The sequence below is a fragment of the Rhincodon typus genome, chromosome 20 (assembly GCF_021869965.1).
Source record: "Rhincodon typus isolate 14 chromosome 20, sRhiTyp1.1, whole genome shotgun sequence".
Taxonomy (NCBI): Eukaryota; Metazoa; Chordata; class Chondrichthyes; order Orectolobiformes; family Rhincodontidae; genus Rhincodon; species Rhincodon typus.
In genome coordinates, this window is record NC_063351.1 from 1,586,048 (window position 1) to 1,610,576 (window position 24,529).

At 42.4% G+C, this 24,529-nt stretch overlaps 1 protein-coding gene across 1 annotated transcript in view; it reads left to right on the top strand.

Annotated features, from left to right (window-relative positions):
- Positions 1-24,529, top strand: part of dna2 (DNA replication helicase/nuclease 2) — a 102,224-nt gene that overhangs the window by 28,098 nt on the left and 49,597 nt on the right. The window contains exons 7-9 of the mRNA XM_048609149.1: positions 1,421-1,646; positions 8,821-8,938; positions 18,492-18,657. Coding sequence (XP_048465106.1) covers positions 1,421-1,646; positions 8,821-8,938; positions 18,492-18,657 — 510 coding nt within the window. The remainder of the gene's footprint in view (positions 1-1,420; positions 1,647-8,820; positions 8,939-18,491; positions 18,658-24,529) is intronic.

Sequence of the window (24,529 nt, forward strand, 5' to 3'; positions counted from 1 at the left end):
GTTTATCAACCTGCTCTTAATTTTTTTAATGAACAAAGAACAAAGAAAATTACAGCACAGGAACAGGCACTTTGGCCCTCCAAGCCTGTGCCGATCCAGATCCTTTATCTAAACCTGTCACCTGTTTTCCAAGGATCTGTATCCCTCCGCTCCCTGCCCATTCATGTATCTATCTAGATACATCTTAAATGACGCTATCGTGCCCGCCTCTACCACCTCCGCTGGCAACGCGTTCCAGGCATCCACCACCCTCTGCGTAAAGAACTTTCCACGCATATCTCCCTTAAACTTTTCCCCCCTCACCTTGAAATCGTGATCCCTAGTAATTGAGTCCCCCACTCTGGGGAAAAAGCTTCTTGCTATCCCCCCTGTCTATATACCTCATGATTTTGTAGACCTCAATCAGGCCCCCCCTCAACCTCCGTTTTTCTAGTGTAAATAATCCTAATCTACTCAACCTCTCTTCATAGCTAGCGCCCTCCATACCAGGCAACATCCTGGTGAACCTCCTCTGCACCCTCTCCAAAGCATCCACATCCTTTTGGTAATGTGGCAACCAGAACTGTACGCAGTATTCCAAATGTGGTCGAACCAAAGTCCCATACAACTGTAACGTGACCTGCCAACTCTTGTACTCAATACCCCGTCCAATGAATGAAAGCATGCCGTATGCCTTCTTGACCACTCTATCGACCTGCGTTGCCACCTTCAGGGTACAATGGACCTGAACACCCAGATCTCTCTGTGCATCAATTTTCCCCAGGGCTTTTTCATTTACCATGCTTTATGATCAGGTTCTAATTGTGATCAGGTTCTAGTTCTGTAGATTCAGTGAACTCCATGATATTACTGGATGAAGATGTCATTTAGCTGGTTTATCTCCAGCTAGATTCCCTGTATTGGCTGTGGTGGTTCCTTAGTGACCAATCCCCTCACATTGCCGTTTAAGTATTGATTAAAAGGGAGAATTGTTGCTGCAGCACTTTACCTCACACTAATTGGGACAACGATAAGAATGGCAAATTTCAGATGATAACAATTCCTTGGTCAACCAGAGTTGACTTTTCATCAGGTCAACACCTTGTCTTTACTGTAAATTGTTATAACCATTTGAAATTTGGGATTTCTGTTTTTTTCTTGAACTGAGAGCGCTGAAATTGACGTGCCTTTCTTCTTCGAAAATTAATTTGTATTTTTTCCAGTGTCTCTCTTCTATCTACTATTAACTTAGCTACTTGCCCCTCATTGCCTAACCACCTCTCTTTGCTGGTATTAGTTCCCTGCAACGTACCACCGCATGTCCCATGCATAGGCACGCGCACTCTTGCACACCTGCTCCTCCACGGATTCCCTCTCATTGATTTCCAAAGAGTGATGGCAATCCAAAGTATGATGTAAATTACTTGAATATTTTTCCTAGACCCAGTGACAGAAATTCATCCAGACTGGCATCAATCTGTGGCATCACAGTGCTTGATATTGAAGACATTGAGGAGAATATTTGGTCCCCGAGGTTTGGATTAAAAGGCAAGATTGATGTAACAGCTTCTGTTAAAATTCACCGCCAGTCCAGGACACAAACTAAAGTCATGCCTTTGGAGCTTAAAACTGGGAAAGAATCTAATTCAGTGGAGCACAGAAGTCAGGTACGTGGCTCAGCATCATGGGGGAATAGTACCTGAAGGTGCTGACTCTCTTGCTAGGGTATGGCTGCTGAAGGCACTGACTCTCGCTGAGGGATGGCTGCTGAAGGTGCCAACTCTAACTGGGATGCAGTTCCCGAAGATGCTGACTCTTGTTGGGGGAGCGGTTCCTGAAGGTAGTCATTCTAACTGTGGGGAAGAAAGAAAGCGAACTCCAACCCACTCCACTGCTCACTATTTTCTGCTTGTTTAAGCAGCTTTCCAAAATGCTGTCACACTCCCTCATAAAGCATGTGTCTTCATTTTGTTGAAATGCTCTTGCATGGCACCTTACCTCAAACCTTTTATTTCCGAAAAGAACCTGCATGTTCTTTAGTCTCTGCGAACTGCATTAATCATCTGCGCAAAGATATTTTTTCAGCTGTAACTGGCCCTTTATTGAACTTTGTGTTTTGTGCTTTGTTTATGATCTATTTCCAATTTCCTCTAATGTTCCCCATCAATCTTTCTCCATATGACCATACAAGCAGTGAGCAGGCCATTCTGCCCCTTAAGCCTGCTGCGTTATTCAATAAGATCATGGCGTAATGGTAACCTCATGTCCACATTCCCACCGACCGCCAATAATTTTTCATCATCTTGATTAACGAAAATCTACCCACCTTTGCCTTAAAAATATTCAAGGACTCTGCTTTCCAAAGACTCAACCTTGGAAAAAATTAACTTCATATTTGATTGAAATAAATGGCCCTTAATTTTTAACGGTGAGCCCTCGTTCTAGATTCTCCCATAAGAGGAAACATTGTCTCCACATCCAACGTGTCAAGACCCTTCAGTATCTTTTGTGTTTCAATCAAGTTGCCTCCTATTCTTATAAATACCAACAGGTGCAAACATAGCCTGTCAAACCTTTCCTCCTACGACTACACATGCATAATAACTGTTAGTCTGTTAATGAATTGCTTCCGATAATCTTTTGTCTTTAATCTTTTTGTAATCTTCTTATGTTCAACTTAGTTAACAACTTAGTTTCCTATCTATGTTTGCGTCATGAGCAAATTTGGCAATTATGCATCCTGTCTCCTGAAGCAAGTCAATTATTGGATGGAGAGGAATTTGTTAAGCGTGTGCAAGAAAATTTTCTGATTCAGTATGTAGATGTACCTACTGGAGAAGGTGCAAAATGTGACCTACTCTTGGGAACTAAGGCAGGGCAGGTGACTGAGGTATCAGCGGGGGAGCACTTTGGGGCCAGTGACCTTCAGTCTATTAGTTTTAAAATAGTGATGGAAAAGAATAGACTAAAAGTCAAAGTTCTAAATTGGAGCAAGGCTAATTTTGATGGTATTAGGCAAGGACTTTCAAAAGTTGATTGGGGGGCAGATGTTTGCAGGTAAAAGGACAAATGGAAAATGGGAAGCCTTCAAAAATGAGATAACAAGAGTTCAGAGACAGTGTGTTCCTGTCAGGGTGAAGGGCAAGGCTGGTAGGTGTAGGGAATGCTGGATGACTAGTGATTTAGGTTCTGGTCAATAAAAAGCAGGAAGCATAGACAGCAGAGATCAAGTGAATCCCTAGAAGAGTACAAAGGTAGTAAGAGTATACCTCGGAGGGAAATCAGGAGGACAAAGAGGGGACGTGAGATAGCGTTGGCAAATAGGGTTAAGGAGAATCCAAAGGGATTCTACAAATACATTAAGGACAAAAGAGTAATTAGGGAGAGAATAGGGCCCTTAAAGATCAGCAAGGCTGCCTCTGTGGAACTGCAGGAGATGGGGGAGATACTAAACAAGTACTTTGCATCAGTGTTTACTGTAGAGAAGGATATGGAAAACATAGAACGTGAGGAAATTAATAGCGACATCTTGAAAAATGTCTATATTACAGAGGAGGTGGTGCTGGATGGTTTACAACGCATAAAGGTGGATAAATCCCCGGGACCTGATCAGGTGTACCTAGAACTCTGTGGGAAGCTAGGGAAGTGATTGCTAGGCCCCTTGCTGAGATATTTGTATCATTGATGGCCACAGGTGAGGTGCAGGAAGACAGGAGGTTGGCTAACATGGTGCCATTATTTAAGAAAGGTGGTAAGGAAAAGCCAGGGAACTGCAGACCAGTGAGCTTGATGTTAGTGGTGGTAAGTTGTTGGAGGGAATCCTGAAGGACAGGATTTACATATATTTGGAAAGGCAAGGACTAATTAAGGATAGTCAACATGGCTTTGTACGTGGGAAATCATGTCTTACTAACCTAATTGAGTTTTTTCAAGAAGTAACGAAGAAGATTGATGAGGGCAGAGTGGTGGACATGATCTATATGGACTTCAGTAAGGTGTTCAACAAGGTTTCACATGGTAGACTGGTTAGCAAGGTTAGATCACATGGAATATGGGGAGAATTAGTCATTTGGATACAGACCTGGCTGGAAGGTAGAAGGCAGAGGGTGGTGGTAGAGGGTTGCTTTTCAGACTGTAATCCTGTGACCAGCGGTGTGCCATACGGATCAGTGCTGGGTGCACTGCTTTTCGTCATTTATATAAATGATTTGGATGTGAAGACAGAAGGTTGGTAAGTGTGCAGATGACACCAAAATTGGAGCTGTAGTGGACAGTGGAGTACCGCAGGACCTTGGTCAGATGGGCCAATGGGCTGAGGAGTGGCGGATGGAGTTTAATTTAGATAAATATGAGGTGCTGGATTTTGGAAAGGCAAATAAGGGCAGGACTTATACACTTAATGGTAAGGTCCTGGGGAATGTTGCTGAACAAAAAGACCTTGCAGTTTCATGGTTCCTTGAAAGTAGAGTCGTAAGTAGATAGGATAGTGAAGAAGGCGTTTTGGTATGCTTGCTTTTATTGGTCAGTGCATTGAATATAGGAGTTGGGAGGTTGTATTGCAGTTGTACAGGACATTGGTTAGGCCACTTCTGGAATACAGAGTGCAGTCCTGGTCTCCTTGCTATGGGAAGGATGTTGTGAAACTTGAAAGTGTTCAGAAAAGATTTACTACAATGTTGCCAGAGCGAAGGGTTTGAGCTAAAGGGAGAGCCTGAATAGGCTGGGACTATTTTCCCAGGAGTGTTGGAGGCTGAGGGGTGACCTTATGGAGGTTTATAATATGATGAGGGGCACGGATAAGGTAAATAGACTAGGTCTTTTCCCCAGAGTGGGGGAGTCCAAAATTAGAGGGCACAAGTTTAAGGTGAGAGGGGAAAGATTTTAAAAGGACCTAAAGGGCAACTTTCTCACGCAGAGGGTAGTGCGTGAATGGAATGAGCTGTCAGAGGAACTGGTGGAGGCTGGTACAGTTACAATATTCAGAAAGGCATCTGGATCGTTATATGAATAAGAAGGGTTTAGAGGGATAAGGGCTAAATGCTGGTAAATGGGACTAGATTTATTTAGGCTATCCGGTTGGCATTGACGAGTTGGACCGAAGGGTCTGTTTCCGTGCTGTACATCGCTACAACTCTCTATGTAAGTTGCTAACTGTTGAGATCCTAGCATCAGTCCCTGTGGTACATCACTGATTACAACTTGCCAACTGACAAAGATTTGTTTATGTCTACTGTCTGCTTTCTGTTAGCAAGCTGATCTTTCTTTCATTTCAAATTGCCACTGCTTACACTTGGCTTTTTCTCTTCACCATAACTTTTGATGTGGTACATTGTCAAATGCCTGCTGGAAGTCTAAGTATAGTTTATCCATCAGTTCCGCCTAGTCACAATACGTAACTTCCTAAAAGAAGTTCAGTATATTGATTAAACATGATTTCTTTTCACAAAACCGCATCGACTCTGCCTGATTACCTTGCACTTATCTAAGTGCCCTGTTAAAAGTTCTTTAATAATAGCATCTTCCTTATGACAGATGTTGAGCTAACTGACCTAAATTCCTTATTTTTTGTCTCCTTCTGTTGCTGAATAAAGTAGTTACACTTGCTATCTTTCAGTCTCATGGGACCTTCCAAAAATTGAAGGTGGTTTTGAAAATTAAAACTAAAATATCAAATATCTCATTAGATCCTTTATTAGACACATGTTTGTTATGTTTCATTTATTTCTCCACTAATCTGAAGAACTCCAACTTTTGCTGCAGACTCATTTCCTTCTTTTAGGAGGTGGTTCAACCCTATTTGCCAATATTTTGGCTTTCAAATTTTTCTGGGCTGGTTCCCTTTAACACTCTTCAAAATTGCCTTTTTCCAGATTTTATCTTCATCTTCATCTTTTCTGTTTATAATTTTGAATTCAGTTGCATTCTGCTTGCTATCAGTGAGATCCTTGTTACTTGTCCCATTTCATTTCGAAAATCCAGTGGGGCCTCATTAAGAGGAAAATAGTCTGGATGTGTTGCAGAAAATCCTCCTGCTGTTTGCCACTTGCATTATTTTTACTGTATTTTATCTGTGGAATCATCCACAATTCCCACTCTCCCAAGTTAGTTAGAGTTTGATTGAGTTGTGTTTGAGTGCATAATCTGAAATTGATTGGGCTTTCTCAGTCATTGGTGTGTCATTATTTTCAGGTAGTTTTCACATTTCCGTAGATGGGTTGGGTGGAGAGAATTCAAGGAATGGGGACACTGAATTTCTGAGTTTCTCTCTGCTCCGGCCAATTTAACAAAAGGAGCCTGAAACAAGTCTTAGGCATGTTATTTACATCTGTTAATGTTTAACAAGTCATCTTACCCACTCTGAAGTTGGGCTTGGGATAAGGGGTGAATTGATTCCACAAAATTGGCATAATTTGCATCTATTTTTCATCTGTTAGTTCAGTGTTTAAACTTTGAGAGTCTTGGGAATAGGTCAACTTTACTCCCTCATTGATCAATATCTGCTGGTGGAGGAGAAATCTTTGCCAATCGGGGAGCCCACAGAGGTAAAGCATCAGCTACTAAGAGATGTTTATGGAGACTGGTAGCAGCATATAATGTATAGGCCCAGAAACAAGAGCTTACTGACGTTGTCTTGGACTCTTTGGCCACGGGTAAAGTTCCTATGCACCTCACTAGTCAGGTATGAACAAAGCAATACTGTGGTTCTTGTTTCGCATTCCTATCTCAAGATCCTGCTTCAGAGAGATCTGTGGGATTCCGATAAGATTTGGATCACTTTGACTCAAGAGCTGTAGAATCTCCAGCATGGAAACAGTCCATTTAACTCCACAGTGCTCTGCAGGTGTTTAAAATTCATTATTCCAATATTTCACTCAAATTGCCACTTCCCAGACTTGTCGAGAACAGAGCGCAGGTGCTCTACAAAGCGGTCTTCGAGCCTCTGTGACAACACCGTCCAGTCGCGAACCACTTCAACTCCCCCTCCCACTCCCTGGGCGACATGGCCACCCTGGGCCGCCTCCACTGTCACAATGATGCAACCCGGAAACTGGAGGAGCAGCACCTCATATTCCGCCTTGGGAGCACACAACCCAATGGTCTCAATGTGGACGTTACTAGTTTCAAAATCTCCCCACCCCGGCCTCATCCCATGACCAACCCCCCTCCTTGACCAGTCCGTCTTCTCTCCCACCTATCCGCTCCTCCCACCTACCTTCCCTGGCCCCACCCCTCCTCTCTCTCTTGATTTCAGAGCTCCCTTCCCCCTGCCCCATTTCTGAAGAAGGGTCCCAATCCGAAACGTCAGCTTTCCTGCTCCTCTGATGCTGCCTGGCCTGCTGTGTTCCTCCAGCTCCACATTGTGTTTCTCTGACTCCAGCATTGGCAGTTCTTACTATCACTAATCAATCATCAGTTGGCAGAGTTCCAAACTTATAGCTTTTGTGTGAAAATAGCGTAGATGATGACATTGTGATGTTACTTTCTAAACTGTTAATCCAGAGACCTGGATAATGCTCAGGGGACCTCTGTTTGAATCCTGCCATGGCAGATAGTGGAATTTAAATTCAATAATAATCTGGACATAAGAATCTAATGATATTGTTACAAAACCCATCTGGTTCACTAATGTCCTTTAGGGAAGGAAATCTGCCATCCTTACCTGGTCTGGCCTAAATGTGACTCCAGACCCACAGCAATGTGGTTGACCCTTAGCTACCCTGTGGGCAGTTAGGGATGGGTAGTAAATGCTGGTCACCCATATCCCATAAATGTATAAAAACATTTCCCACTTTCATTCCTGAAAGGTATGTCTCTTTTTTAGACTGTGCTCCCTAGTTCTTAACCAACTTCTACTGGTTGGGAAGTAATCTTTCTCTGCTTTATCTGTTCATTTTCATATCTTAAAAATCACCCTTTAAACTTCTGATATTTGATACTTATGAAATAAATGTAAACATTTGTACTGAGCATTTGAAGTTTATTTTAGCACCATCTGGGCTTGGGCTGAAAAATGGCAAGCAACATCCGCACCACATGAATGCCAGGCAATGACAACCTCCAATGAGAGACAATATAACCAACATCTTTTGACATTCAATGGTGTTACCATCTCTGAATTGCCCACTATCAACATCCTGGGGGTTAACATTGACCAGAAACACAGCTGGACTCGCCAACGTGGTGGCTACAAGAGCCAATCAGAGGCCAGGAATACTGTGATGAATAACTCATCACCTGACCAGCCCCCAAAAAGTCTGTCCACCATCTATAAGGCACAAGTCAGGAGTAAGATGGAATACTCCCCACTTGTCTGGATGGGTTCAGCTTCAACAACATTCAAGTAGCTTGACATCATCCAGGACAAAGCAGCCCGCTTGATTGGCACCACATCCACAAGCATCCACTCCTTCCATCATTGACACTCAGGCAGCAGTGTGTGCTACCTATAAAATGCTCTGCAGCAATTCACTAAAGATCATTAGGCAGCACCTTCCAGACCTATAACTACTTCCATCTAGAAGGACAAGGGCAGCAGATACATGGGAACAACACCACCTACAAGTTTCTTCCAAGCCACTCACCATCCTGACTTAGAAATATATTGCCGTTCCATCATTTTTACTAGATTGAAATATTGGGCTTTGTTGGGTCAACCTACAGCACATGGAATGCAGCAGTTCAAGAAGGCAACTTACGACCACCTTCTCAAGGACAGCTAGAGATGGGTATTAAATGCTGGCCAGCCAGTGACACCCACATATGATGAATGAATTAAAAAGAAGTTTGGTCAACTATGAAAACCAATAAGCAGGGGTAAATTTTTACCCTTTTTTTTTCCAGGTAATTCTGTACACCTTACTGAGCCAGGAACGCAGGGAAGATCCTGAAGCTGGATTTCTCTTGTACCTCAAAACTGGTGCCATGCATCCAGTACCAGGAAATCATATGGACAAGAGAGGTATTGTGGAATTTTGACTAAAAGATTACTGGGCTGTTGCTTTTGTGAGATGGTGAAATGTGTGCTATTCCAAATGTAATTGTGGCTGGCATTCAGAGCTCAGGCATCCAGCTGGCATGGACTTTAATCAGACCTGGGTCATCTAGGTTATTTACGTCAGTTTGAGATTTTTCTGTTGTAGTAGGTTTACTGTATGGATAGAATTGGTGTGGAGTAGTTGGAGATCCAGTGACATGGCTCTTGAAAGATGAATGCAGAGATCAGGGCAAGACATGAGGCTCTTCCAGCTGACCACTGGCTGCTTGACCAAGCTGTCCATGAAATTAGAACCAGTAGGCAATGATCCTCGACAGTAGATGGATAAAATCAGCAAAAGAGGATGAGACGTTATACTAGCCTGACATAATTGGCAACAGTAAGTGTTAATTATCAAGGACTTGGAAAGAACTGAGGTTGGGTGTGTGGTATGGTATTGATTCCAAGGACTGGAATAGGCCAATTTTATCTATGTTAAAGTTGCTGACTTCTGGGGCAATGACAGGTTTTCATTTTACAGAATGTGCTCACTGTAAAAGTTTACAGCTTTGAGTTAGTTTCATTTTAATGGCACGAATGGTAACGTTTATGGAGACTGGTGCAAACATCAGTGGCAAAGCAGGATTTGTAAGCATGTAGCTTGCTACACCAACCCCAATTTATAGCATTTCACTTTATTCATGTTATGACATGAGGGCAGAGTAACAATTCTTGTGCTAAAGTCACTCTCTTTTCTCTTTCAAACAATTGTCAACCCATGTTATCCCATGTGCTTTAAGTTTGCCCACTGGTCTCTTACTCAAGCTTTTTGTTGTCTTCTGTTGAATTCTAAAATATGCCCTAACTCGGGTGTGTTGCATTTTTTGGCGATTTTATAGGTTTCCTCTTTGAATCTACAACTATCCGTAATTTGTTTGTAAGCCATTGTTGAACCATGGTTTCTTTCATTTATGCAACAAATAGGAATGAATAATTGTTGTAGTTCATATACATATTCATTGTCTATTCACTGTTAACCCATTTAGTATGGTTTTCCCAATCCATCCTTGGTAATTCATGACTTGTAGTTCCCTTTGTCTAGACTCAGGACCTGAGTTTCAGATTTGACTACTTCACTCACCATCTTAATGAAGGATTGTATCGTTTGGTTACTCTTCTCCAAAGGACCCTACACAAAATGATTGTTAATCGATTCTTTCTCGTTGTGCAGTTCCCAGTCTAGAACAGCTTGTTCTCTGGTTGGTTCCTCAATGTATTGGTCTAAACAGTCATAACATACACATTCCAGGAAATCCCCTTGCACATCACCGTTGGGAATTTGGTTTGGCAGGTCTATATGTAAATTAAAGTCACCCATGATTACAGTTGTACCCTTGCTGCATACATCCTTCAATCCTTCTGTTGCATCTCCACTACTGTTTGGGGTCTTGTGGACAATCCCCAACAATTTTTTCTGCCCCATAGTGTTTCTTTTCTCCACTTTTGTGCCCATTGCACATCAAGATTTTTCAAGCCAATATCCTTTCTCATTGGTCTTATTCAATATTACTCCATCTCCTTTCCCTTCGTTGTCTATTCTTCCTAAATAATACCCCTGGATACTCAGTTCTCACCCTTGATCACCCTGCAGCCATGTTGTCTTAATTGGGAAGTACATCATAACTGTTGAAATCTATTTGTGATGCTGCTTCATTTATCTCATTGTGACTGCTCTGTGCATAAAGATACAAAACTTTTTGACTTGCCTTTTGAATTTTGTTAGTTATCTTAGCTTTATTTTGCACAAAGACTCCCACTTTTTTCTGCCTTCCACTTTTGTTTCTAGCCTTTCTTTCTTTTGTTTCTATCCTTGTTTCTCTCTCTTTCTCTGTCTCCATGCTCAGATTCCTGTCTCCTTGCTCGGGTTCCCACCTCTCTGCCATTCTAGTTTAAGTCCAGATATAACCCGTATCACTTGTAGCGATCCCGCCTTCCCTAGAACTGGTCACAATGTCCCAGGAATGTGAATTCCTAGCTCCTACACTATTTCTTCAGCCACATATTCATTTAGTATGTGCTGTTAGTATTATGCTTGCTAGCATGTGGTACTGTTAGTAATCTCAGGATTATCTTTGAGATCCTACTTTTCAGTATATGTCCTGACACCCTATATTCTGCTTGTAAAATCTCGTCCTTTTTTTAATAACCTATGTTGTTGATACTAATATAAAACATAAAAACTAGGAACAGGAATAAACAATTCAGCCACTCAAGACTGCTCCACAATCTGATATAATCATGGTTGATCTCCTTTTGGCCTCAACTCTACTTTCTTGCCTGCTCTCCACGCCCTTTTATCTGTCTATCTTCTCCTTGTATTGACTCAATGATCCAGCATCCACTACACTCTGGGGGTGTGAATTCCACAGATTTGTGGCCCTTTGAGAGAAGTAATTTCTTCTCATCTCAGTTTTAGGATAAGGGGTAGTAGATGTAAACCAATGACCTGTTGTTCTAGATTGCCCCACTTGAGGAAACAACATTTCTATGCCTGGTTTGTCTATTCCCTTTAGCATCTTGTACACCTTAATTAGATTTTCGGTCATTCTTATAAACTCCAGAGAGTATAGGCCTAAGCTGCTCAATCTCTCTTCATAGGACAAACCTCTCATCTCTGGACATGTACACAGACATTGGCTGTTTACCTTGTCTCTTCAGAGTACCTTGCTGCCACTCCAATGCATCCTAGACCATTGTGTCAGGGAGATAATATATCATCCCAGAGTGTGTGTCTCGCAGCAAAAATGCCTGTCAGTTGCCTTTACTGGATCTCCAATCACCAAAACTCTATCATTCTTCTTCCTCCCCTTTCACCAGAGCCAACCATGGTGCCATGGACCTGATTTGTGAAGTTATCAACTGAGAGGTCCATCACCCTCCCCGACCCCAAACATATTAGAGAAGGGAACAGGCACAGGGCACTTCTGTACGACCTACCTTATTCTACTCTGTTTAGTCTGTTTTCTGCCTGTTCAATTTTTACCTGTGATGTGACCACCGTACTGAACAGGCTGTGCACGACAATCTTCAGAAGTCACATAACACTAGGTTATAGTCCAACAAGTTTATCTGAAATCACGAGCTTTCGGAGCACTGCTCCGTCATCAGGTGGATGAAAGCTTGTGATTTCAAATAAACTTGTTGGACTGTAACCTGGTGTCATGTGACCTCTGACTTTGACTACCCCAGTCCAACACCAGCACCTCCACATCACGGCAGTCTTGGTATTGCGGATGCTCCACAGCGAGTCCACCAGTTCATCCAGTTCCAAAATGCTGTTAGCTGTGTGGTTACTGGGGACACTGGAAGTATCCATGACTTTCCACATAGCACAAGATGATCACATGTAAGCTGCATTGCTGTGATTTCCTTTTAGATTAAGCTGGTCAGTTATTGTCTTTAAAGAGTGCTGATTAATGCTGTGGACCTTATTTTACTCCAGATACTCCTGCTGCAATGCAACATCCTTACTAGAAGTCTTTGGAAACCTTTAAGGCTTAACTTTACTTCCTTTACAATACTTTTATCACCTTACATTGAGAAATAGTCATAGAGGTCTAAAGCACCGAAAAAGGCCCCTCAGCTCATCGAGTCAGAATCAGTCAAAAACAAGCACCTAACTATACAAATCCCATTTTCTAGCACTTGGCCCACAGCCTTGTATGCCTTGGCATTGCAAGTGCACATCTAAATACTAATTAACTGTTATGAGGGTTTCTGCCTCTACCACTGTTACAGGTAGGGTGTTCCAGATTCCCACCATCCTCTCATCCACTTCCTTAAATCTATGCCCCTGGTCTTTGATCTGTACACCAAAGGGAAATGTTCCTCCCTGCCTCCCTTTAGTAATTTAAAATATCTACAATCTTATCCCCTGCCCCCACTGCCCCTGCACCCCAGTCACATCCCTCCTGCAATATGGATTCCAGAACTTCACACAGTACTCCAGCTGTGGTCCAACCAATGTTTTATACAGTTGCAGTGTAACTGCCCTGTTCTTAAACTCTATGCTTTAGCTAATGAAGGCAAGTATCCCATGTGCCTTTATCCACCTGCCTTGATACCTTAACGAACTAGTATACATTCACACCAAGGTCCGTATGATCTCCAGTGCTTCCCAGTCATCGTGTATTCCCGTGCTTTGTTTGTCCTGCCCGAGTGCGTCATCTTGTTTATCTGGATTGAATTCCACTTACCACTGCTCAGCGCATCTGACCAGCTCGTCTACGTATCCTCCTGCAGTCTAAGGCTAGCTGCCTTACCATTTACCACCCCTCAATTTTTATATCATCTGCGAACTGACTGATCAACCCTCCTACATTCCAAGTCTAAATAATTTATATACACTACAAATAGCAGAGCCCTGGCACTGATCCTTGCAAAACCATACTGAAAACAGGATTCAGTCACAAAAAAAAACACTCCTCAACCATCATCCTCTGCTTCCTGCCGCTTAGCCAATTCTAGACCTAATTTGCCAACTTTCCTTGGATCCTATGATCTCTTACTTTTACTGTCAGCTTCCCATGTGGCACCTTAGCAAAAACCTGTTGAAATTCAAGTGATCAAATGCATTGCTCTCGTCTGCACACCTGGTCTCCTCTTCAAAAAAATTCAACCAAGTTGGTTAGACATGACCTCACCTCAACAAATCCATGCTAAATGTTCTTGATGATCCCTGCCTCTCTGTGCAGATTAATTCTGTCTCTTAGGGGAAACTCTTGGAAGCAATTCTATCACTGAGGTTAGCCTGACTGACCAGTGGTCTCTTGATTTATCCCTTGCCCCCTTCTTGAATGACAGTACCACATTGGCTGTCCCCCAGTCCTCCGGCATTTATCCTGTGCCCAGAGAAGAATTGAAGATTACTGTTAGCACCCCCACTATTTCCTCCTTTGTCTCACTCAACCGCTTGTGACGCATTGGACCGGAAACCTTAACTTTTGTTTTCTTCACACATGCTGCCAGACGTACGAGCTTTTCCAGCAATTTTGTTTTTGTTCCTGATTTACAGCATCCGCAGTTCTTTTCGTTTTTACACATTTGTTCCAGCCATGGAGATTTATCTACCTCTAAGCCTGCCAGACCACTTGGAGCCTCCTCTTGGTCTATGCTAATTTCTTTAATTGTATCACAGTCCTTCTCCCTGATTTCTATACCCAGATCGCCCCTCTCATTAGTGAACGGTGACGCACAATATTCATTTACATTTTCCACTCCATACGCGAATTATCACTGTGGTCCTTAATAGGCCCTACTCTTTCCCTAGTTATCCTTTTACCCTTAATATACTTGTAGACTAACTTAGGATTTTTCTTTATTTTACATGCTGTTATCCTTTTATGCCCTTTTTTTGCTCTCCTAATTTCCTTTTTAAGTTTCCATGTGCAATATCTAGACTCCCCTATGGCTTTTATTTTTGAGTCCTTGGTATCTTTTTCTTTTTATTTAATCCTGTCGATTCTTATATCCAGGGTTTACAGGATTTGATGTCTGTACTGGAACATGCTGACTCTGTACTCTCGCTCTTTGTTTGAATGTGTCCCCATGGTCTTAACTAAAAGTATTGACTCCGAGTCTACTCTGGCCAAATCATATCTGATCTTATTAAAATTGGCTCTCCACCGCAGCCTTCCTCCCTCACCCACCCATCCACCCCCCAGTTTAGAAGTTTGGTTTTAAGCCCATGCTTATCTTTTTCCACAACAATCATGAATCTAATGAAGTTATGATTTGTTGTCTGTGTAATGCTCCCCTGTTGATGCTTCAACCATTACCCAAAATGAAGTCCAAATTCAGGACTAGGGCTTTCTGGAAGTTGGCTTATAAAGCTTTCCTGATGCATTCTAAAAGTTCTAGTCCCTCTAAATCTTTCACACAAGGACTACTACAGTTAATGTTGGGGAAATTAAGATTCTTCACAATCACTACCTGATTACTTTTACTCTTCTCTGAATTTGCCTACATAATGCTGATTTGGTAGGGGGATGGGGCACAGAGTAGATGTAAAGTTAAGAGCATAGACCAATCAGATATAGAAGGAATGCCAAAGCAGTCCAGTAGGTGAAGAAGACATGAGCAGGATTATGTAAATAGGAGGTCGGGAAGCTAAATTGTATCTATTTTAAGCTTGATTGCTAACTTAGAGCATTGATCAGCAATGTGAGAATACGATATTGTTGCAATTGCTGAGACATGGTTGAAGGAAGTACAAGACCGGCAGCTCAACATTCCAGGGTGTAAAAGTTTCAGGCAGGCTGGGGGTTCATAAGAGAAGGGAGGCATTACGTTATTGTTAAGAGGAACAATCACTGCAGTAATGAGGGAGGACTATGTAGAAGGGATTTCAAATGAGGCGATCTTGGTGCAGTTTAGAAATAAAAAAAGGGCTGATTACCATGCTGGAATTATACTATAGGCTTCCCAACAGTCAGCGAGAGATGAAGGAACAGATATGTAGGCAAATCATGGAAAAGTGATGAGAGAAACAGGTTTGCATTTGTGTGCGATTTCAACTTTGCTAACATGAACTGGGATTGCCTTAGTGTGAAAGGATCATACGAGGTAGAAAATTAAAGTGCACCCAAGAGAACTTTTGTGCCGGTACGTAGATAGTCCTACCAGAGATGGGGCAGTGCTAGACCTTGTCCTAGGGAATTAAGTGGTCAAGTGGTTGAAATTTCAGTGAGTAAGCATTTTGGGGATAGTAACCATAACTAAGTTTCAAAGTTATGACGGAAAGAGATAAAGGTTCGTGCAGAAGTTAAGTGTCTAAATTGGGGGAGGGCCAATTTCAACTACATTAAATAGGATTTGGCAAACCCAGATGGAAGCAGCTACTTGCAGGTAAGTCTACATTTGGAAAGTGGGAGTCTTTTAAAAGTTGTATAATGAGAATTCAGGGCCAGCATGTTCCTCTAAGAGTGAAGGGCAAGGGCAGCAGGTCCAGGTAACCCTGGATGTGAAGGGATATTGAGAGTTATGCAAAGAGGAAGAAGGCAACATATGTCAGGTGCAGTGTATTAAAAAGATAGGATCAAGAAAGCCTCTAACCTTTTAACGGTATACTGTACTAAGAATGAGAGGATTACCAGCGAATGTGTGGGACCTATTAGAGACCTATTAGAGACTAAAGGGGCAACCTGTGCGTGGAGCCAGTGGACATGGGTGAGGTTGTAAATGAATATTTCTCACCTATATTCACAGAGCAGAAAGACATTGTAGCCAGGAATTTAGTTGGGATGGTGAAGTTCCAGAACTTAATACATCGCTGGCCACAGGTGAAGTGCCAGAAAACTGGAGGATACCTAATGTGGTTCCTTTGTTCAAGAAAGGCAGCAGGGATAGGCTAGGTAATTATAAACCAGTTAGTCAGATATCAGTGGTAGAGATATCATTGGAAAAAATTCTGATGCACACCATTAATCAACACTTGGAAAAGTAGGGATTGATCATGGATAGTCAGCAAGGATTTGTTAGAGGGAGATCCTGCCTGGTTAATTGAGTTTTTTGAAAAGGCGACTAAATATATTGATGAGAGTAGTGCGGTTGATGTGGTTTGCACAGACTTCAGTAAGGCCTTTGACAAGGTCCCACATGGGAGGCTGGTCCAAAATGTATGAGCCCGTGGAATGCAGGGTAATTTGGCAAACTGGATCCAAAATTGGCTTTCAAATAGGAAGAAACAGATGTTGGTGGAGGGTTGTTTTTGTAATTTGAACTGTGTAACTGTTGTAATTGGAATTTTGTAACTGTGACTAGCGGTGTACCACAGGGGTCAGTGAAGGGACCCTTGCTGTTTGTTATTTACATTAATGACTTGGATGTGAATGTAGGTTTAATTAGAAAGCTTGCAGATGACACGAAAATTGGTGGTGTCATTTATACTGAGGAGGATGGTCTCAGGCTACAGTCTAATGTTGATTAGCTGTAAATCAACAGGACAATGGGAGATGACATTTAATCCCGATAATGCAGTTTTGAGAGATCTAATAAGGGAAGGACGTAAGTAATGAAAGGTGGTCCCATTGCTGACTGTAGTGCACTCGTCCTGCCAACTTTGCTGCACTGCTGACTGCAGGGTGCTCATCCTGACAGCATCATTGTGCTGTTGACTGCAGGGCACTCATCCTGGCAGCTTCACTGCGCTACTGACTATAGGGCACTCATCTCAGATTCAGAGCAGACAGTGTCGAGCAGTGGGCTCAAATGGCACGGAAGTGTTTTCTGTGCAAGCTGCTGCTGCTGCACACTCTCCTGTTCTCCACCTTCGCCCACTGCTGGGATATGCCTCGGTATGATGTTTTGTCCTCCAACAGCAGAGATCTCCAGTAGAGGGCCCTTTACAAAGGGGTGTTCCCCTTTTCTGATGGATATCTGGATTTGGAAGTGCTAAGCATGGCAGACTTGTGTAATCGTTAGCTCAGTAAGTTCACAGGGTGCCAGACCACATGTCGTGTTTGTGGCCTGGAGGAGGCAGTGTTTCACGTTGTGTAGAATGTTTTTGTTTGTAGCCCTTTTTTTGTATTTTGAAGGGGCTGCTGAAATTTGGGTTGCACTTAACTCCCACCCTCCTGATCTATGGACACCTGGTGCAGGGAGGAGTGGACAGGTTGAAGGGCTCTCTCGTGGCTCTGGTCCTGGGCTAGGCCAAAGTGGCCATCAACAGGTTGAGGCAGTGGGCTACATAGGGGCTCTTCATTCCTGACTGTCTCCTCCTTGTTTCACAACTACATCTGCGCTCAGGTGTCCCTGGAGAGGGAGCAAGTGGTGCTCATCAGCACAATAGAGGCCTTTAAGGACGACTGGCACTGCAGGGGTCTGGGGTGCATCATCACCCTCGACAGCATTATTTTAATGTTGTAAGTTTCTGTTTGATTCTATAAGCTTCTGTTCAACTGTTGGGTTATGACGATTTTGATACAGTGCCACAGCCAGGGGCTGTTTCGTTGTTATTATTTTCGACTTGCTATTTTCAAAGTAGAGTTGAGGGAATAGTCTGTATCAAACCCTGTGCTGTCCCTGTCCTGGGAATGTTTGATGGGGACAGTGTTGAGGGAAGTTTATTTTCAGTTTACGTTTAGTTTAAAAAGTATTTAACCCCTTGCTGTTCCTCTCCAAAGAGAGTTTGATGGGGACAGTGTTGAGGATGTTTACTTTTAGTTTATTTTCAGTTTAAAAAAGTAGAGGAAAATTTACTCTGGATCTAACCCTATGCTGTAACTGTCCTGGTGGTGTTTGATGGGGACAATGTGGGTGATGATTTCATCAATATCTAATCCCAGGCTGAACATGGCCTAGCTATTTGAAAAGGGAAAAGCTTTACTCTATTAACCCTGTGCTGTCCCTGTCCAGGGAGTGTTTGATGGGGATAGTATTGAGGGAACTTTGCTCTCCAGCAGCAGAGCAGTGGGCTGAAATCACCAGACAGGGAAGCAATCATTTTGCTAAAACAGTTTTTGTTTTGATTCTGTCACAGAACTGCTGAAGCTAAGGAACCAGCTGGTCTTTTATTTAACCAATGGTATTATCTGGCCAGCATCAAAGAATACTGACACCAAGGCTGCAGCACTCCCTCCCATCATCAGTGACCAACAGACTTGCAGGTTCTGCTCACAGCGACGCAACTGTGCTTTATACAGCAGGTGAGAGAGTGTCCAGTCATTGAAGCAGATAACAGTGAGGGGGTATCTGGTCATTGGGGCAGGTAATGGTGTGGGAGTATCTGGCCATTGGGATGGGTAGCGGTGTGTTATTTGATTTGGTTTGATTTATTGTACCTAAGTGCAGTGAAAAGCTTCGTTTGCAAGCTCTACAGGCAGATCATAGGATGCTTAAACAGAGTGAGGCATACAGGTTACATCACCCAGAAGGTGTGCGTAACAAGATCAACATTATCAAGATCAACATTATTTGAAGTTAGAGGGTCCATTCATCAGTCAAATAACGGCAAGGAAGAAGCTGTTCTTGACCCTGTTGGAGTGTGTGTGTTCAGGCTTCTGTATAATGAGAGAGGTTATAGGAGAGTATTACCGGGGTAGGAGGGCAGCCTTTCTGCAGCAACGAGAAATGTAAATGGAAGGTTGTCTTCTGTGATAGTCTCGGCTGTGCACACAACCTTCTGTAGTTTCCTATGGTTCTGGGCAGCGCACTTTCCAAACCAAGCCGTTATGAACCCGGTTAGTATACTTTCTGTGGTGCATCTGTAAAAGTTGGTGAAGGTCCTTATGGATATGCCGAATTTCCTAAGCCAACTGAGGAAGAAAAGGCGTGTGCCTCCTTGACCATCATATCTATGTGGGAAGTCCAAGACAGGTGGTCGGTTGTTGCTCCTAGGAACTTGATGTTCTCAACTCCTGCCCCGTTGATGTAGATGGGGGCGTGTTCTCTTCCTTTCTTTCTGAAGTCAGTGATCAGTTCTTTTGTTTTGCCGACGTTGAGAGAGAGGTTGTTATCATTACATCATAATGCCAAGCCCTCAATCTCCTTTCTGTTGTTTGATATCCATCCTACCATGGTGGTGTTGTCAGCAAACTTGTAGATGGTGCTTGTTTGGAATTTGCCCGTTATGGTACAGCTATACAAGTCACATCCCAGAATGAAACCTGGCATGATTGATCATGTGTTTAATGTTGTGTTGTGCAGTTAGTTAATATGGCTTTTGGTTACTAAAACATACTCCCATGAGGCTGCAGATGCCCGATAACATCAGGACATATAAAGAAACAAACAAGCCCAGCTACATGTATCGTATGCAAAGTTCCAACCTGTTTCCCAGTACAGTCCATTATAGAGACTCAAGTCCAGATAAATTATACTCCTACTGTAACTCTTTAAGTTTCTGCTGAACTGACTCAGTTTCCCTTTTTGGAGCTGCACACAGACGTTTGCGATTCCTCTGAGTCTTTTGGTGTGAACCATCCACAGGTCTGATGGTCAAAAATTTTTTCAGTTCTAACAATGTGAAGATTTCCAGCCCAAATTTTCCTGGTTTGGAAACTTCACAAACTAGAAAACGAAACATTGCTGCAAAGACTGATTTCCTCTGAACTAAAACTTGCTAGGAAAGAAACTAAACACTTCTGAACATCTGAAATTCTGTTTTCTGAGCTGAACTGAAAATACAACTAATGGCTTAATGTGTTTACACTACCTGTCATAAACCCAAAAGTATAATTATCTTATTCCAGGAATTCTCCTAAGCTTTTGTTCCAGTCACTTGTTTTCTTGGAATTGATGTTTTTAGGTTACACCAGAATTACTTTGACATTTTGAAAAAAAACCCACATCTGCAGACCACATCTGGAGTACTGAGAGACCCTGTTTTTTTAACTTGAAAAAATATCTAGCTGCATTAGAAGCAGTTCAGAGATGGTTCATGTGACTCATTTGTAGGATGATGGGCTTATTTTATGAAGGAGGGTTGAACAGGTTCTATATCCGTGGACATCTAGAAGAATGAGAGATGATCTTATTGAAACATACATGATCTTGAAGGGACTAAATTGTGAGGATAGCAGGGGAGTGTATTCATTAGTGGAGGAGATTAGAACAAGCAGACATAGAAGAAGAATAAGCAGTCCTCCTTTTAAGACAGTTGCAAAATATTTTTTCTTTCAAAGGATTGCTGAGGTGTGGAATTCTCTTCCCCATTAGGTAGTGGAGTCTGGGCCTTTCAATTCATTCATAGCCAAGATGGATAGATATTTTGTAGACAAGGGAACTGAGGACTATAGGTTAAAGACTGGAAAGTGAAGCTGAGATGACAACCAGATCAGCCATGATCTTATTAAATCGCGGAGGAGGCTCATAGGGCCAAATGGCTGATTCCTAAGTCCTGTGTTCCATTCCCACTTCCAACAGGCAATGTTTTGGAGACATGGGAACAGGAGGAAACCATTTAGCCCCCGATTCTGTTCTGTTCAGAGAGGGGATCTGCAATTCCATATTGCTTTCTTCCATATTACTTTGAACGTCCCTCAATCTCTAATTTAAAATTCACAAGAGATATTGCATTAAATGCCATTTGTGAAAGAGTTTCAACATTCTATCACCTTTGCATGTAGAGGTGTTCCCTGCTACTCGTTCTGAAAGGTCTGGCTCTAATTTGTTGATTATATTTCCCTAGACCTCGCTGACAGAAAAGTTTTTATTTTTACCTATTCTGTTTATTCCCTGAATATCTTGGAAAGTTCCAATGAATCACCCCTTTGAGTCATTGAGTCCTACAGCATGATGACCGGCCCTTTGGCCCAAACTGGTCCATGCTGAACAATTTCCTGGCACTTGGCCCATATCCTTCTAAACCTTTCCTGTCCATGTATTCATCCAAATGCCTTTGAAATGTTGTTAGTGTACCCATCTCAACCACTTCTGCTGGCAGTTCATACCATATGCATACCACCCGCTATGTTTAAAAAAAAGTTGCCCATCTGGTTCCCATTTATTCTTTACCCTCTTGCCTTAAGCTGATGCCCTCTAGTCCTTGATTCCCCAACCCTAGGAAAAAGATTGAGTGCATTCACCCTATCCATGCCTCATATGATCTTATGCACTTCTATAAGATCTGCCCTCCGTCTCCTACATTCTCAGGAAAAGTGTCCTAGCTTGTCCAACCTCTCCCTATAATGCAGTCCCTTGAATCCTGGCAGCATCTCTAAGTTTCTTCTGCATTCTTTCCGGTTTAATAACATCCTTCCTATCGCAAGGTGACCAAAACTGAACATAATACTCCATGTGCGGCCTCACCAACATCCTGTACAACCAACATAACTTCCCAACTTCTATATTCAATGCCCTGACTAATGAAGGCCAGTGTGCCAAAAGCCTTCTTCACTGCCCTGTCTACCTGTGACTCCACTTTCAGAGAACTGTGCACCTAAACTCCAAGGTCCCTCTGTTTCACTACACTCCTTAACGTTGTAGGCATGCTCACCAACTGGTGGGTTTGGTTGCAAATGTTTCATCACCCTGCCAGGTAACATCGTCAGTGCGCCTCTGGTGAAGTGTCAGTGTTCTGTCCCACCTGTTATTTATACGCCTCAGTTTGCTGGGGTGGTTGGTATAACTTCCGGTTCTGTTTCTCAGTGGTTTGTTCACAGTGTCTAATTCAATGTGTTTGATGGAGTTCTGGTTGGAATACCAGGCCTCCAGAAATTCCTTGGCGTGTCTGTGTTTGGCTTGTGTGATTATGGATGTGTTGTCCCAGTTGAACTCGTGTCCCTCGTTGTCAGTGTGTAATGAGACTCCTTAAGGCCCTACCATTAAGCATGAAACTCCTACCTTGACTTGACTTTCCAAAATGCAACTCCATTTGTCATTTCTTGGCCCACTTCCCTAGTTGATCAAGATCCTGCTGCAATTTCTGATAACTTTCCTCGATACCGCCTATTTTAGTGTCATCTGCAAATTTACTAATCATGCCTTGTACGTTCTCATCCAAATCATTGATATACATAACAAACAGCAATGGGCCCAGCACCGACCCCTGAGGCACACCATTTATCACAGGCCTCCAGTCTGATTAGCATCCTTCCACTATTACTGTCTGCTTCCTACCATCAAGTCAATTGTGTATACAGTTTGCCAGGTCTCCCTGGATTCCATGTGATCTAACCTTCCAGAGCAGCCTACCATGTGAAACCTTATCAAAGGCCTCACTGAAATCCATATAGACTATGTCTACCATCTTGCCCTCATCAACCTTCCTGGTCACTTCATCAAAGGACTCTAACAAATTTGTGAAGCATGATCTCCCAAGCATGAAGCCATGCTGACAACTATGAATCAAACCCTGTTTTTCCAAATGCGTGTATATCTTATCCTTCAGAATCTTCTCAAGTAACTTACCTACCACAGATGTTAGGCTTATTGGTCTATAATTTCCAGGTTTTTCTTTGCAGACCTTCTTTAATAAGGGCACAATATTTGCTACCCTCCAGTCTTCCAGGACCTCACTCATGGCTAACAATGATGCAAAGAAATCAGCCAGGGCCCCTGCAATTTCTTCTGTTGTCTCATTTCTTCTATCCCCTTGTATTCTGATCCTTTAGATATAAAACTGGCATTTTATTAGGCTTGTTGATAATTTTGTGCATTTGTCAGTGCCCATTTTCTGCACTTGTTAATGGTTTTAAAATCTCCCTCCTCTTCTATGCATGTCACCATTTGAACAGTATTCTGTTGTTTTTAGTCCTTGGTGGATGATCCACATTTGCTTGCATTGATGCCTCCTAGCATTACTGAACCTGAAGGAAGCAGAATGTGATTAAAGCCACCATTTTTATTTCAAGTTTTTTGGGGAGGTGATGGCCTAGTGATATTATCACTGGACTGTTAATTCAGAGACCCAGATAACGTTCTGGGGACCGGGCTTCAAATCCCAGCATAGCAGATGAATTCAGTAAAAAAAAAAAAAAAATTAAATTTTATTGAATTCATTAATTGAATTGAATTCAATAAAAATATCTGGAATTAAGAATCTAATGATGACCATGAATCTATTGTCGATTGTTAGAAAAATCAGTCTAGTTCTTTAATGTCCTTTAGGAAGGAAACTGCCGTCCTTGTCTAGACCCACAACAGTGTGGTTGACTCTGAACTGCCCACTGGACAATTAGGGATGGGCTATAAATGCTGCCTAGCCAGCAATACACTCATCCTGTTAATGAGTAATACGAAAAAAACCTATTTGCCATAGTGTTGCCTATTTGCTCAATTGATCAAAAGCTACTTTGCTTTCATCTACACACTTGTAATACCTTAAATTTTGTGTCATTCGCAAATTTGGTATATGGGTTTGTGTATCCCACCACCTAACTGATTCCTTAGTGCCAATTAGAGGGTCTGTCAACTATCCCTAATGTCTCCTCAGCCAGTTTCTTAACTGGGTCAATAATAGTAAGTAATTTGTCATGAGGCAATTTATTTAAGTTAACTGCGTGTGCATATGAATAAACTCCATAGCCATTCTCAGTCCTCTACTTTAGTCATCTCTTCCAAAATTTAAATAAGATTTCTTCCTATCTAGTGACTTGCTGCCAACAACTGTTACACTGACTAGTCTTTGATGACCTGGTTTCCCTTCTTGAAAAAGCAGAATGACATGTAGCTTTCCAATCTAGAGAAACAGTTTGTGAGTTCAGTGAATTTGGGGAAACCAATAGTTCAAGCATCTACATTGTTCTTACCTACTTCCTTTAAATTCCTGTGGTGGAAAGCCATTGGGTTCTGGGTATTGGCTACTTTCTCTTTCATTGATTTTTTTTTCATTCATTCATGGGATGTGGCCAGCATTTATTACCCATCTCTAACTGCCTAGAGAGTCACCCATATTGCTGTGGATCTGGAATCACATGTAGGCCAGGCCAGGTAAGATGGCAGAGGTAGTAGGAACTGCCGATGCTGGAGAATCTGAGATAACACAGTGTAGAGCTGGATGAACACAGCAGGCCAAGCAGCATCAGAGGAGCAGGAAAGCTGACGTTTCGGGTCGAGACCCTTCTTCTGAAGAAGGGT